At 39.7% G+C, this 17,266-nt stretch overlaps 1 protein-coding gene across 6 annotated transcripts in view; it reads left to right on the top strand.

Moving 5' to 3' along the window:
* Nucleotides 1-17,266, top strand: part of FGF13 (fibroblast growth factor 13) — a 984,800-nt gene that overhangs the window by 372,609 nt on the left and 594,925 nt on the right. For 5 of the 6 annotated variants that reach the window (XM_085607978.1, XM_085607973.1, XM_085607974.1 and 2 more), the window contains one exon: nt 14,879-15,046. The exons of the other annotated variant lie outside the window; for it this stretch is intronic. In XM_085607978.1, coding sequence (XP_085464104.1) covers nt 14,879-15,046 — 168 coding nt within the window. The remainder of the gene's footprint in view (nt 1-14,878; nt 15,047-17,266) is intronic. 6 annotated transcript variants of the gene reach the window in all.

Genomic DNA, 17,266 nt, shown 5'->3' with positions numbered 1-17,266 from the left:
TAGACAGGGCTGGGGTCTAAGCATAGATATACCTGTAAATACAATAGCACAGACCAATAATTCAGACCACGAGGTGTCTAGTGCAGCAAAGATAAAGGTTTTAAAATTATTAATAAATTACATACTTTAAAATTTTTGAAGCGGAAACATAGACAAAACTCAAATTGCCCTAGACGTGATAGGAAAGGTGCTCGTGAATTCGGATATTTGAAACCTTTCTGGAATGGAGTAACGTGGAAAGTAAATAGCATACCTAGCCACGGGTCAGGGATCACATGTGAGACCAGAATGATAGGTTTCTAAAGACTTAGACTGTAAAGAGCTTTCTGCAGAGTGCCATTGTCCCTGTAGGTGTATAGATCAGAAACATCTCAAAGTAGAACACTGGTCGACTGCTTTAAGAAATATATATGAGCTGTAAAAAACCACCTATCAAGGTGAGAGCAAGGAGTGATGAGACAACACAGCACCGCGTGTGGGCCTCCGCAGACAGGGCTCACCTGTATTTATGATGTAACAGGATACTGATGCACTCATCTCTTTTTATTCTTGCTTTTGGTTTTATGTCTCAGTGATTTAGAAGTAAGTCTGTTCTTCTGATTATTCTCAAAGCAATACAAAAATAAAATAATCTTTGTATCTGAAGAGCTCCGGGCATTTGATTGAAGCTCGTCAGTGTTTGCACTTTACCTTTCCCACTCACCCGACCAGGCATTGATTCATTAAAAGACCATGAGTACTCATTTAATTTAGTGATAACAAGGGACAAAAAGCTGTGAAGCAGATGCTATGGTGTGACAGAAAAACATCCATTACAGCACAGGGAGTCAGGGCAGAACAAGTTAATCAAATTGTGTCTGACAGAAAATGATTTTTTGTGAGGTGGGAGGACAGAGTCGATTGTCGGCTAGGCAGGACGACAAAATGTGACCAACTATTCTAGATGCTCCTTTTCTCTGGCTGCAGGTTCATAGAAGTAAAAACCGCATGTTCTTATCAATTCTCCTTCAGTCTCTTTCCTTTGAGCTCTATATTCCTCAATCAATCAAAAACACTCTTCTAGAACATCAATTATTTTGGTATGCATGCATTAGACATGATTTGGGAAAGATGACTAGAGTAGATTTTTGTGTAGGTTGGTTTCGGTTCTTGCTTCTCATTGCTGTGGCTGTTGGAACTGCCTTAATTTGTAGTCCTTGTAGTGCAATATGTTTAATGATTACGGCATCAAGACACTGTGTTCGTTTCCGTGAAGAAATGTTCAATGAATTCACTGAAGAGAATTTTAAAGGAAAAATGTTGTTTCATGAAGGTAGCCTCGCTTTTGGCTGACACTGTTTCCTTCAGCGTTTCATTTCAGCAGAGCTCATGTCATGCATTCATTTTTTTCCTTGCATCATGTTACACAAAATAAATCCGAATCAATCTCTTGCAGCTCGAAGTGGAATTGATTTTGCTGTCATTGTGTCCAGTGATGCAGTATTACATGACGTGGTGCATCACTCAATGTCTTGGGAAGTAAATAGACACAGTGAAATGCCATTTCATGTAGTTTGCAAGCTCATACGATAGTGTGGCAAAATAGTAATAGGGTATTGTGTCGGTTATGGGCTATTTGTATTCTATTAGGGGCTTGGAAGTGCACTTCAGTTTGGTGTCGTAGTAAACGTGCGCTTTTGAAATGTTGATACCAGCCACCACAGATCTGCTATGCAGAAACAGAGGCAATTGATAATTCCTTCTTGAATGAAATCAGCTTGTTAGGCCCTTGGGACATGCAGTGATTATATTTCCTAGATTTGTTTGGAACAGTTTAGCAGTATTTTCTCAACAATTGTCTTCCCTTTGCTTTACATTTTTGATCATGTGAATAGGATCGATAAAGGCTGACGCCGAACAAAGGACAATTTGCACCCCATCAGCGACCTATCCTGCCTCTACTAAGTGTAAATGGATGTTTGCTCCTTGTTTTCATATCGGGTAATCAAATTAGTTGGCTTGCACCCAATAAGAAAAAGAACGATATTCTATTAATAGCTTGTTATCCTCTTACAAGAAAAGTGACTGGCAATTTGGTTGCTGTGCCAACCAGTCCTTGTCTCTTACGGAGGAGTAGCTATGATGTTCACACTGTAATTTGAACCTCTTGTCACACATTTCGTATGTGATAATCCCATCAGAACATGTATTTCTGTAAATGTTATTTCTGACAAACCTTGCCCATGGAACACGTTTCATCTTATTTAGAAGAAAGCTTTGGTCTATATTTTATGGCAACTTTGTTCCAACAAGAGTTGTCTTGGCTCCTTGAGTGTTCCTTGAGGGATTGCCCAAAGGTATTATTATACAATTTTAAAAATCTTTTCACAACAAGGTACCCCTATCTGATTATGCAGTTTTTTCTAAATGCTTACAATAATAGGACATTGATGCCTTCACCGACTCTTTCTTCAAGAACACATTCGATTGCACGGATAATGTGCTCTATGCTCACTGCTATGCAATTATTACGAAACATTTTCAAATGATTTTTATTTTTTGGACTTTATTAGGATGAAAGGATGGCAAGGCAAGGAATGTCTTTATGAAATAAGCATGTTAGCTAAGTAAGAAAAGGAAAAAGTTAACATAAGCACATGCTAAGTATTTACACACGTGTTAATGCACACTTTGTACATTCACATATTTTTAACTGCTTATGCATGCACATGTACCTAAAAACCTGTGAATATTACAGGTTCACGTGACTACCCCAGGGTTTTTGGGGAATTTGAAGATAATTGAAAATATTTTCCATATGTAGACATCAATCCATAAGAACAAATTTGCAATTTGTTTTTTAGTATTAGAACTCCTGTACTATGTTATTTCGAGTTTTAGATAATTACAATCATCAGTCAATAATTTTTATAAATTTCTTCAAGCTGCAGAAAATAAAATGAATTTGGGAACGGGACCTTGAGATTCCTGACATAGAGGCTTTCTACTGCAATTCTAAAGGACACGTTATATGTGAAACTTTCTCAGAGATGTTCTAAATGATGGAAGCTAACTTTTTTAGATGGTCTCCAGCATCTGACCGATGAGGCTAGTAGGACGTGTGATCTTGGGAGTTTAATGCCCATTTGACTGACTAAAAGCATTACTGAAGAAGCTGGTTTTCACATATTTTCTAAATTTGAGAAACTCTTATTTAAGTCTTAAGCAGCCTGGTAAGATCTTGATATGTTTGATCCTTGTACATGTAATGCTCTCCTCCCTAATCCCTGGCAGTTATGTGGTGGAATCTTTGGAGGATACTGTTGGGTTTCTTTAAATTAAGTAAAATTCACAAAGACTGTATCAGCAGAATGGAATAATTTATTCAGATAACTATAACAAAGCCATATTGTTTAAAAATTCATGGGGATTTGGTGGCTATTAATTTTTGCAGAACTGCAGTAATTCCTTGAAGAAATAGTTTTAAAGTTGAAAAGGTGTATGTAAAATAAAATGACTAGCAAAAATAGGTAAGCAAGCTGGGCATTTTGTATTGATTTGTGGGTCTCTCTTCTGGAATGTAATCCATTATAAAATTAGAATTGGTAAATTACATCTGTGGATATCGAATTCACTTAATATTTTGTGTGAGCAGCTAATTAAGATGTAGTGTTTAAAATGATGTGGAAGTATTGAAGTTTGCCGTTCAAATTGTTAAAGGCAAAAAACAAAATATCAGTATTGTGGAAAATGATTTCCCTCCATCCACCATATTCTGACAATGTAGAGGTAGTGAGGGTTACCTAAAGATAAGAATTTTGAATGGTTGGTTATCAGTCACACATTGTATAACATTCACAACATTGTGCTTTGTGACCATACCTGCAGTCACAACCGATTAATAAGTTACCAACACCATAGAGAGGGTACGATAACTAATTGACCTTCTCATTTGTGGATGGAGTTAACAGCCTCGATGACCACATAATTTCCCAAATGGGAACTTTTTCAAAAGAAAAAAATCAGCACCACTGATCTAGTTACTTTAAGTGAAAGGTGCTTCCCACCACCCCTCTGTTTGTAGCCAATCACAGGGGGTCTCAAAAATGGATATTCTTTAGGCATGTCATTTTCAGACCCCCATAACTGCACAGTTTGAGATGCAACCTATTAGCACATAGGTCACATCACAGAAGTAAAGACTGATTGCAAAAGTGTGTGAGCTATTTGCGGCCACTTTTTCAACCTGTCTTTTGATATATCTGCCCAATTATCAATCAATCAATCAAACAGCATTTGTAAAGTTCAACACTGTCCCCCCTAGGGGTATCTGGGTGTTGTGTCTACGTTGCAGAGCCAGGTCGTGAGTCTCTTTCTGAAGTCTGCCAGCAGTGTAGGAGAAGGAACGACCACCGCTGCAGCTGTGATGGATGCTAGGGGTGTAAGGGTGAGTGAAGTGGAGTGCAGGTGTCTAGAGGGTTGGTGAAAGTTCAGTCGATGTTTGATGTAGGCAGGTACTAGGTCATGTAGGGCTTTGTAGGCATGCATGAGGATCTTGAACATGCATCTCTTCTAGATGGGGAGCCAGTGGAGGCCTCTTAGGTGAGGGGTGATGCGGGTTTGTTTGGGGAGGTCCAGGATGAGTCTTATTGCAGCATTCTATATAGTCTGAAGTCTTCTGAGGAGCTAGGTGGGGATGCCAGTGCAGAGGTGATGAGGGCCTGAGCGATGGTCATTCTGGTATTGGCTAGGATCCATCTTAAGATTCGGCAAAGCATGCAAAGTGTGTGGAAGTATAAAAATGAGACTGCATTGACTTGTCATTTCATGCTCAGTTGACTGCCTACAATGATGCAGAGGTTGCATGTATGGTCAGTCGATGTGGGCGTCGGTCAGAGTTCTGCAGGCCAACAGTTGTGGTCCCATGCAGGAGTGTTCTTTCAAAAGATCAGTACTTCATTTTGTCGGAGTTGAGTTGGAGGCAGTTGTCTCTCATCCATTCGGCTATGTTGGTCATGGCAACGCAGAAGTTGGTTTTGGCATTGGATGGTTCCTCGATAAGTGAGTGTCATCTGCATAGCAGATTATGTTGAGTCCGTGGGATCTTACCACTGCTGCAAGGGTGGTCATGTAGATGTGGAACAGGGTGGGACTGAGGGCTGATCCTTGTGGTACTCCTCATATGATGTCTTTGGGTGTAGAGGTGAAGTGAGGCAGTGAGATGCTTTGGGTTCATCCTGTAAGGAAGGAGGTGATCCACTTGAGGGCATCTTGGTGTATGCTTATGTTATAGATTCTGTGGATGAGGGTGTTGTGGGAGACGTTGTTGAATGCCGCGGAGAGGTTGAAGAGTATCAGGGCCACCATTTCTCAACAGTCGAGGAGTGTTCTGATGTCATCTGTGGCTGCGATCAGTGCAGTCTTAATGCTGCGGTTGACATGGAATCCTGATTGTGAGGTGTCCAGTAAGTAGTTTTGTTCCAGGAATTCGGTGAGCTGCTGGTTGATGTCATTCTCATGCACTTTGGCTGGGTAGGGGAGCAGTGAGTTCAGTCAATAATTTTTGAGATTGATGAGGTTCGCCGAGGCTTTCTTTAGGAGGGGTATGACATCTTTGTGTTTCCATCCGTCCGGTAAAGATATAGTGGAGATCAAGGTGTCGAGGATGCTGGTGAGTTGCATTCTGATTGGGTTTGCTGTGAGGTTGTAGAGGTGTGGGGGACAGGGGTCGACGGGTGCCCCAGAGTGGATGGAAGACATGATGGCTGAGGTGGTCACGGTGGTGAGCGGGGACCAGGTGGTAACGGTTTGGCTGATGTTTGCAGGTTGGTTGAGGCTGTTAGGGTTGAGGGTGGCAGGTTGGATGTTTAAATTGTAGTAGATGTTGGTGATCTTGCTGGGGAAGTAGTTTGAAAGGGTGTAGCAAAGCTCTTGGGAGGGGTGGATGGTGTTCTTCATGCCGGTCTGGTTGGAGAATTCTTTGACTATTTTGAAGAGTTCCTTTCTGTGGTTGGCCATTGGTTGATGCGGATGGTGAGATTTAATGTGGAAGAAATACAAGAATGGTGTAAGTAACATAACTGTAGGAAAATAAATTACATATACATATAATGTGTGATTTTTTTGGTGGGTTAGGTTGTGAGTACTTATTTATTATAATTACTAAAATGCACCTATTGTATACAAAAAAAAGCATTTTGTATGTGACGTTGGGATTTAGTGGCACTGTAGAGGCATAAAAAGGGCTTAATTGCTTGCAGTATTCTTATGCATAGATTTAGGAGTTTTTTATCACCAATATATTATGGGGCCCATTCTATGACTGTTGCATATTTCGAAGAGTACTCTTGGCTAGCTTTGTGAAACCCATAAAAGCCTTACATGTACACCAAAAATAGGCATATGCTATATATGCAAATATTCAACTTTCAAACCAGAGGAATGGCGAATTCTGCCCTTAGTTGTGGCAGTTGCACTAAGGCCATATTGCTGTTGTCCACTTTCTTATTCCCACAACACTGCTGCAATGCTGTCTCAAAGCTACCATTGGAAACTTTCCACTAAGGTTTATGTTATAGTTTCAATCCAGCAATTACAACCGAATTATTGCCTTAATGTACCTTTCAAGCATTTCCATATTCTGAGGGTATGCAATGCTAGCCAGAGGAACACAATCTCCTGCTCTTTTGACTTCCATTGGACATCGAGATGAGTCTCATGAATAGAAGCTCTAAACATCTCTGACAGAAGTCAATGTTATAGCTTGCTTACGAGTAATTTGCACTGTGGACTAATTTGATAACCTAAAGCAGTAGTTCTGGGTGACAACACATTGTCACATTTTAATATGGGTGTACTTTTCAATATAGGAGAAGACACGCCTTTCCAGATTGGAAAACCTATACTCGCACTGCATCATCAGATTCCTTTTGTTGTCCTGCTTCCAAATACATTAACCAGAGGACTTTGCACAGCATGAGAACTTCACAGTTTTACTTTCTACTTTATTTTCTATCGCTTAATCATTTAAAAATATATTTACCTTCATTTTAAATTTGCAAATGAATTATGCATTTATAATGCGGAATGCTTACTACATGAATATTTCAGTGATAAATGTTAGTGTATAGATTATATTTTCTACAGTGAAAAATGTAATTCTCTTGCTACAGATACACCATTTCACAGACTGTGTACAGTCATAAAAAATATATCATTAGAATGAAACTATTTATTGCGCTGGAGATCATCGCCATGTGTCTGTTGTGTAATAGCCTTTCTCTATTTGAAAACAGCCGCACTCCAATCTAATAAAATATGGGATAGTTCTCACACTAAGCACCAGAAACCCAATTTATTGCCGAGTGCTGCTGCAATATCTTTCTTGCATGTCAGGCATTTATCTTTAGCAGCCTTGATAAACAGTTATGAGCAAGAGGCCTTCCGTATTAGCTTGAGGCGCTGGGTTGTGAACTGCAATGGTTTTTTTCTGGTGATCTGCCTTGCTTGCTGCTTTTAGTTATTTTTCATTCCAGACGTGGAACCGAGCAGCAGGGCCAGTGGCCATGCGAGCACTGCATGATCTGAAGAGGCCCCTTCCGTGCTGTGCCTGCTCATCATACATTCAATGGTTCAGCATTTGTATGTCTGATCCCCCGATAACCATAATGCTAATATGTCTTTTAAAACCCTGAATCTATCAGGGACGCTGAGGAATAAATCAGCACTGATTACTATGCTATTATACAGCCACCAGATTCGTGCAAACTATTATATATTTCAAATATCGCTGCAGCTGGGTTATGTAATTACATCTTATTATTTTATTTTATTCAGTCGTATTGCAAGTCATGCTGCTGCTTGTCATGTGCTGCAATTCCTTTTGCATCTGTATTCTGGTGGGATGATGTGTGTGTGCATTAGGTTGGAGAATGTTTAGCAGAAGGTTTGCTGTGTTAGGTAAAGCAGTGAGCTATTGTGTCAATCTTGAAAAATGTATTAATGCATTCAGTTTTTAATATGGTGGCAACCTATCATGAACAAACATTTTGTAGTATCAAACACAATGTTGCTAAAATGAGTTGCGGTACGACCAAAAATGATAAAATTCATTTGATCCATATGAAGCTTGAGGAAAGGGAGGACTTTTTTTGGAGGAATGAGGCACATTCAGAGTGTTTGCACTTAAGGGAGACCAGACATCGTGTTGGTCAAAAGTCTACCGGCACTGTGTTCTGGTGCAGCAAGGCACAGCGGTAACAACAAAGGTGTCATAACAGTTATCCAGTTTAGATTGGTGGTTCCAATACTATGGGCCTCATTATGATGGCGGAGTGACCACCACAGACATGCTGTCGGTGGCGGTCCCTCCGCCATAGCAATGCAGTTTTCCCCCCGCCATATTATGCTGGCGGGGGAAGCGTGGTGGTCAGAAAGACAGACCACCATCGTCCAGATGAGTGGATGAAATCCGACCGCCCATCGGGCCAACTGCTAACCCCTGCATAGCGGCGTTGCCTGCCAGGCCCCGCTGTAGGGATTACGATATCCCTTTCCCCTGGTCGTTCTGCGCCGGTCAACCTGCCACAATATCGCTGGCGGAAACAGATTTGGGGGCCCGTAGCGGGGCCCCCTTAATCCTTGGGGCAGGGACATGTACCCTGGGGGGCACCTATGGTGTCCCTGTACATATCCCTGCACCATTTGATAGGCACCACATGGTGCCTGCCACGTAGTGCAGGGATATGTCTACACCCTGAACGCATCCCCGCCACAATACAAAATATAGGTAATGCGACCGCCACGGTGGTGCTCGCATCATAATTTGGATGGTGGGTAGCCCGCCTTGTAGGCGGCCGGTCCCAAATCCAATGAGATGGCAGACGGACTGAAGTCCGTCCGTCATCGTAATGACCCCCTATGTGGGGTAAGCTTCTGCCACAAAAGCCCTCCTTATAAAGGGAGGAAGTTTTTCACACAAAAATAGGTTGGGTGTCTCTAACAAGCTGGGAAACAACTTGCAGCATCTTAGGGGCATGTGAGTACTGAAAATGTACTCCATAATTTGGGTGAAAGATCAACCCTCTGACATATACAAATGTGGATTTTTCATTGGTGACTCTCCATCTGTTAGTTTCTCCTACACTGGCACATACTACCCATTTGGTACAGAAATCAAAGCCACCCTGGCATTGAAGTATGAGTGAACTATGAGTATGACCATCAAATTTTCCTCCATTGCCTTGATGGAGGAAAGGAATCGAAAGCAATGACAGATCGAAAGTCCATCAGTTAAACTTTAAATTAAGCCCTAAGTGATCACAGCACTTATAATAATTAACTTTTTTGCCCTTAAACTTTGCTGTATGCAAGATGTTTATTAAATAAAAATGTCATACTTTAGACTCTGGGACGCTTTTATCGGAAATGAGTGTGTATCTTTTTATGGTACAACATTTAGGAAGGATTTAAAAATATTGGGCCTAGTCACAAAGGAATTTTGGAATACTTAAAGTAGTGCTCCAGAAGAGCTCTTTTATGTATTCTTAAATGCATTTGTTAGTGAGCCTAGAACATCTAATAGATAAATGAATGGGAATATCCGTGTACAGTTGGAATTTTTGACTTTTATTAACAGCAAGTTGGCTATTTTAAGGCTGATTCCTGAAGGAATGTGCGAGTATGTAGTGCTACTTCCTGTACTCATAAAGACTTTTTTGAATTGGCCCCAACATTTTGTATTTCTGTTTAGTGGCAGTTCACAGCTGGATGACCAATAACTGTCCTAAAATGAATGTGGACAAAAGATAATTCATTTTTATTGGAGTATAACCACAGAATTGGCCCTTAATTGATTGGCCTACCTCTTTAAGGACTCAACTTTCCATTCCTCAAGTAAAAGATATTGGTGGCTGGGTGACAATAACTTGTCTTTTTATTTCTACCCATATATCACGCTCTTCATGCATGCTCATTTTACTGCTGAGGAAAATTCTTTATTTCCTTCCTTCTGAATGCCATGCCCAGGTGGTGGGTGCATTAGTCCTGTGTCATTTGGAATCTGGTCTTGATTCTAAGGCTTGGCATCCTCCGCCTGATGCATAAATTGAGGCAATCAAAACCAGCACTAATCTCCAACTTGGTATGCCCTATTTTCAAGTAAGATCCCTTTGCCCTGGTGATCCAGCGCTAATCAGGGATCGATAATCAACAATAACACTAAAATAGGCCAATACTCATACATACCCAACTCAAAAAATCCCTGTTGCGCGGTTTTATAAAGTTTACGACTGAATCAGTTGTTTCTTAATACAGACTCGTATCTATCACACTAAATACATATTTGAGCCTGTATATCAACAACCTTCCTCTGGTCGATGGACCTAAAGTTGAGAAGTTGATGGCAATAATCTATCTATCTATCTATCTATCTATCTATCTATCTATCTATCTATCTATCTATCTATCTATCTATCTATCTATCTATCTATCTATCTATCTATCTATCTATCTATCTATCTATCTATCTATCTATCTATCTATCTATCTATCTATCTATCTATCTATCTATCTATCTATCTATCTGTCCTGCATAAATAATCACAAACTCAATGTAAGTTTAATAGTGTTCATTGCAAATAATGTGAAGGTAAAATGCTCATCATGTACAGGATTACAAGGCAAACAAATAATTAATCACAGAGAGTGAGAGAGAGAGAAAACATTATCAATGCAAACAGTGTCAAAACTCATATCAAATTAACAAAATGCAAATGAGGGAGTGGATAGGTGAAGAGACACACACATTTGCAAATGATTATGCAAAGTACGGATCAATTAGCTATACTAACCTAAGGAAAACTACCCCTCTGGCCAAAAAGATAGCAGGGGTTCCCCGAGTATAGATCCGGGGAACAAAGTATAGATCAGGATACAGCATTCACATCAGGAAACAGGTGACAGGTAGACCTCTATCTGAAAAACCGACGAACAGCGACGATCTCCCTCTAGCTACACCAACTCTCCTGAACTCCAAGCCTAACTCCGCACCCCCAGGGCACCTCTATTATACCCTAAAAATGTACATGTCCAACCCACATTTGTTGAAACATTTTCAGAAACTAGGTCTCTCATTGGCTGGTTTAGGGGGTGTTCTATCACACCACCATAGTCACGTTCATAATTTTCACAACGCTCTTGGTTTAAAACATTTTGTAATGCATTAGCAACGTCTCATGAATACACATTTCCTCCAACAAGTAACATGTTGCAAGTCTCTACACTTCCATTGTTTGCCACCACGGTTTTTGTGGAAGTAGTTTGTACATTCATACTTGATCCCACGGCCATCCTTCCGTTACTTGGCAGACACAAAATAATTCTTGAAGGTTATCATCCTTTGCCTTCTCTATTTCTCTCTCAGAACTCGATTTTCAGTTTTTTTATTTGCGTTTATTTCTCATTAACCCTTGACAGACATGCAAGGATGTAGGCCCGTACTTGTTTCACCACAATGAACGAAACACAGACATTATTAATTTCATGAAATATATTTTTCACTGTTTACCACCCACCATTGCACTATCTCACATTTTATTTCCTAGCAAGAGCATTAATGTGCAAAAGCGGCATTATTTTTGTTGTATTTCAAAGCTGAACGCTAATGTGGCCTAGTCTTTCATGCATTAGTCCACGTATTAGTGCACGCATGCACAAATGCATTTCCCCATGTTTTTCGTGTTGGTGCACATTATTTCCACAGCACACGGGTAGTAAATGTTACAAAGGATTTAATCCAAGCAGGTTTTGTTTTCTCAAAACCCTGCTCCTTCACTGGCTCGACCACTTTCTTGAAAGTCTACCAATACAGGAAGGAGAAAAGCAGAGGTAGATCTTTCAGGATTATGGGTTCTAAACTTTGTAACTCCTTATCTCTTGACCCGCTACTCACTGCCATCTTTCAAGCCTTGAAGTAAAAATGTAAATACACATCTTTTTGCCTAATGTATTATTCTAGGCCTCCCCTATCTCTCCCTTCATTCTTTTATCCTGTGACATAATTTCTGGATAGTTCTAGTGCCATGATGTCATTGGGTTATTAGGCACTTCATACTTAAATAAATAGACATTATGCCTACACTGATATTTTCCTTTTATTGTTAGTGGCCTCTGACTAAGAAGCACTGTGCTGAGGTTTTGATGGACACATGTCCTATATTGGTATACTTTTTCTCTTTGTGATGACTTAGTAGAGACTGTAGTTTCTGACGTAGTTGATTTTTCATACTTAATGTTGCATACATTCGTTCCTAATAGGAACTCTGCTGTAGAGCAACAATGCACTTCTTGTTAAGAGTCAGTATCATGGGTTTACAGAATTTGGAGCGTATGCACGTATTTTTAGCACAGACCACTTAGGATTTTCTGGACAGATTCTAGATCCAGATGTACGAAACCATTGTACGGTGCAAACCCTTCCATTCATAAAATCATAGAGATTGAGATTCACAAAATATTCTTTGTTTGCAATTTGCTAAACCAATTGTGCAAGCCAGAGAAGTATTTTCGACCAGTAAAATTTGTTTTAGGGGTTTTGCAACCTTTTGCATATTTCAGTTAAGAGGGGACAATTCGGAATCAATGTTTGTGACCACATCTGTGTTCGCAAATTATTGAGAAGTTACTAACTCTTCTAAGGAGGTGATAAGAGATTCTCAAAGGGACAGCTTTCCCTTTTGCACAGTTTCATATTTGTGGATTGTGTAAGGTAACCTTGATGTTTTCACAAATAGGAAACATGTTTTTATAGCAGTACTGGTTTGTTGAGGAACAGGGACTGATTTAAAAAAGGGTTTTCCAGTTGGGGATGCAGACACTGGGATTTTGGTCTACCATTCCATCCAGATCAACATACCTTTGTTTGTAACCAGTGACAGTGGTTACAAATAGCAATCAGCCTAATTAATACACTAGCAGGTCATTCTGTGCAACTGGAGATTTGTGACACGATTTATTCGTAAATGGGTTGCATCACAAAATTGGAGCCAGGGAGCAAAATGTTGGTGCACTATTTGTAATAACATTTGAGACCTATGTTATACATCAGGACCCTACTTCTTTGGCCAGGTTGGTATTTTGGTGCTCATGTTCTAGAGGGCCACATTAAAATCAACCCCACTTCCCACTTAATTGCTTAGTTTGATTCCACCCTTCATTTATTCAGTTCTGCTGGTTGGTGCTTGCAGCTTCTCTCTCTTGGAAATATCTGCAGTCATTAATTGAACTGCTTTAATGACAAATATATTGTTTCTAATATAGGTTTGCCTGGATCATGAACTAATTTTAACTAAAGTTAATCCTTTTGATTCTTGTATTTTGTTTATTTGTTGATGGTTAAAAACGGTGGGCACAAATAAAACTTAACGTGGTTGCATTTCTTGTATGTTTAGTACTAATTCCGTGGTAGCTAAAGGGAATTTTTCAGTAGGCTATTTCATGTTTTATTTCTGAATTAAAAGTCAATCTACTTTTTATCCCGGGTTTCCTTTATCTCCTCCCTGTTCCCCAGATTACTGTTCTGGTGTTTGCTGCCATTGCACACGCTCTGAGTGGATTAAACACTGGAATGTAGTGGTTCGAGGTTCACTCAACTCTTGACTTTATTCTTGAAAGATATGGTTTTGTGATCCTAATGCTTTGAAATAATAGTCTTTGTGAAAGGGAATGTACTTTCCTAACTGCAATAAGTTAATGTAAGGCGCTTTCTTTATGACCTTAACTTGTAAATACATGTTCAGCCAAAAACAATACATCCATGAAATTCCAAATAAAATGCTTGTTGTTTTGGGGTGTATTGAAATACATGTGTCTGTGTAATATTTATTGCTCGAGTGTTAAGAATATATGTACACCACCAATATGTTATTTTCATAGATGCTGCAAACAGTTTAACCATGATCTTCTTTTAACAAGCCAGCCAATCTGGCACAATAAACAATGTATGTCACAGAAGACAGTGAAATATTACAGCAAATAAGCTCCATTACCAAAGACACACGTTTGGCTAAATAGTGTCTTGTTAACTCCACCAAAACTATTGTAAGAATATAAAAAATAAACATACATCTATATTGGAAGGATTCATTAATGGCACAAGTTAACCCTTCATGGAGGAGGCTACTTTTAGGAAAGAAAAGTACCATCCAAGTAGGTGTCACTATAATGCAACTCCCCTATCTTTGACATACAAACTGCACATTGGTTCTTCATAGTACAGTGTGCATATGTATGCTCACTCAATTGATCCAACATTGTTATCAAGAAGAACAAAGAAGTCCAAGTTAAATAATATAAGTGGCTTCCTTTGACAAAAAAATTATGAAACAAAAAGAAAATATCACATTAGTTTTTGTAGATCACTAAGGGGCTAATATTAGGGCTTGCTCCTAACCACATCTATGTCCCTCCCTTCGTTCAGGAACTAAAAAAATGCAATATTAGACTGTCTACTGGCACATATATTTTACACAGTCAAATACACGAATGCAGGCATACAAGCTAACACAAAAGATCTCTGTTCCTTTAATTTTTCTTTCTAATTTGTGTTTCTTTACTTTTGCCAGTAAACATCACTCCCACCTACCACAGTACCATATTCACCTATCGTTTGCACTTGTTTCTAAAAGTTAGCATTGTGCTAATTGATGTAGAATTAAACATTGTATGAAGAGCACTCCATAGAGCACCATTTAAGTCTCCATCTACAGATGTTTTCTTTCCTTTCTAGAACTTGTATATACTTTTTTTTTTTGCTGACATTATCAATTTATAGTTTATAGTAATGCATTAGCTTTTCTATATTCAGCTCTAATTTCAGTATCATTTTATGTGGTAACCACAGTTTTGGATGACGCTCCCCCTGGCACACAGGAGTACATTATGTTACGGCAAGATTCCATCCAGTCTGCGGAATTAAAGAAAAAAGAGTCCCCCTTTCGTGCTAAGTGTCACGAAATCTTCTGCTGCCCTCTGAAGCAAGTGCACCTCAAAGAACACGCAGAACCAGAAGGTTTGTGCACCCCGGATCCATGTCTTGTTTGTTCTTCTTTTAGTGTACGTGTCCCCATGGTGTGCGGTATGTTTTTCAGCCTGTGTCAGTGTAGTGCTAGAGACACAGGGACCGGAATGCACTTCATAGCCCCCTGCTTGCCTGCATCAATGTCTTATACGATTGAACATGGGACACCGTATCATATTAAAGCATGTACAGCAGAACCGGAAATGACTTGGCTGTCTACCCCAAACTCTAGCTTGATGACTGCAGTTGACATCGCTGCCTTTGCCTATTGGCTGCAAATTTGCTTGCTACTCTGAACAGCATCATCCCTTACCATTTCCCCCCAATGTTTCAAAACCTGCACTATGCTAAGGAATGGCAATCATAGGAGATTGGCTCCCAGCTACCTTTAAAGCTCAAGCATATGGCTACAAAATGCCCATGAGAGCTATAACTCAGTGGAATCTAAGAATGTACATAATGCACGTTGGGATGCATCTGGCGTCAAGAACTTGCATGCGCATTTGAAATGCTGAATCTTTTCCTTTGCAGATGCCCGAAAGGTTTGGAAGACATTTATACTGATAAAAAGATTATTCTGTCTATGAAATGAACTGCATTGCATAATATTGATTACTGATACCTTCATCATTTAATTACTTTTCTTAATTAACATGTTAAATCTAGAAAATTCGAATAAAATATTCTCTCTGAAAATATGTTTATAAATGCTCAAAAACTGTTCAAATCGCCAATAACTGTTTGCCTGTCACGTATCATTGTTCTTTTTCAGCTATTTACCAAGAAGCCAATTTCTAATTCTTTTTCTGTGAGTGTGTGTCTTCCTTCCTGCTCTTGTCTTGCATGTGTATTGCACCTTTGTTTTCTGGCGCAATTCACAAAGCATTTGCTGTGCTAATTGTGTCTTACACTAAACGTGGGTGTGACCTGTTCATGAATTTCTAGGAGTAAACGGCAGCATCTCACAAACAATCACAGTGAATTAGGTCCACAAATAAACTTGTCTTACTCCTGGGAATTCATGGGTAAGTCACATGTAAGTTTAAAGTAAGGTGCGACTATTCACAGAAAAAGTTGCATTAATCAGGGATGAAACTTCAAGAGTAATCCACACCTAGGACAGGAGTAAGACAGGAAGAACCACTGAAAACACGTTGTGCCTCTGACCAAATGACAACATATGGGTTGGGGCTGGTTGGATTGGATTGTTGCACAGCAGGCAAGGCTGTTCTGCAGCACAACAACTATTGTGTACACATCAGGTTATTTCTTGCCATCTTAGATGAACCAGAAGATTGCAAGTAGTTTTCAGTGATAGAAGGAGGACAATTATTGTTTTTTGCAGATGGTTGTAATAAGTTATAAATATAATTCCATTGAATGCAAAGTTATAATGAATACTCATTACTGTTATACAAGGACTTCCGAGTTATGAAGTAGATCAACTAGGATGCTAGATAAAATACACTTGGGCTGACTTGACCTGTGTTATTTATTGCAAGTGAATGCCTGATCTCTGTTCTGACACGATTGGAAATTGGTTCCTATTTTAAGACTTAATGAATTTATGGATTTTTCCTTTAATATTTTACAGGTTAAGGTATGGAATGCTTTTCATATTTTAAAGTGATTTTGAAACACATATTTAGGGAGCTCTACCAAGGCCTAGTGGCATAGCTGGATTGCACAATTTGCATGAGATAGGTTTATGAGGCGTGTTTGGAATGGATGGATGATGCATAGTTGTTGTGTGAGGGCCAGACAACACAAATATTGCTAAGTCTGTCCCTCCCTGGATAGCTAAGTATTAGAGTGTGCATCCAACACTTGATCATGCATTGGTTCCAGGCATCCTTGTGGTGGTGGGACAGCAGCCCATTGATGTAGGCATGATCTATGACATCAACCCGCTCTGGCACATTCTAGAGGGTGGTTACTGATTTCATTTTGAAACCAAAGTGGTAGAAAATGGAAAGAAGCAAGGTAATCTCAGGGAATCGGGTGCGTTGTCCTGCAAGGATAGAGGAGATGCACACACAGAAAACAGACTTTACATCTTTGGTCATCTGACAAAGGTCCAGCTGAAATTGATGACTTGGAGGGTGCATGTGCATGCGCACCACAATGAGGCGGAGGGACATTTATAATGTATGTAGTCGGCTTCTGTGTACTTTACGTTCTGTAGGAGCAGCGGGACATGTGTAGGTGCAG

This window comes from Triturus cristatus, chromosome 5_2, assembly GCF_964204655.1.
Source record: "Triturus cristatus chromosome 5_2, aTriCri1.1, whole genome shotgun sequence".
In the NCBI taxonomy this organism is placed as follows: domain Eukaryota; kingdom Metazoa; phylum Chordata; class Amphibia; order Caudata; family Salamandridae; genus Triturus; species Triturus cristatus.
This window is presented reverse-complemented; position numbering and strand designations above follow the sequence as displayed.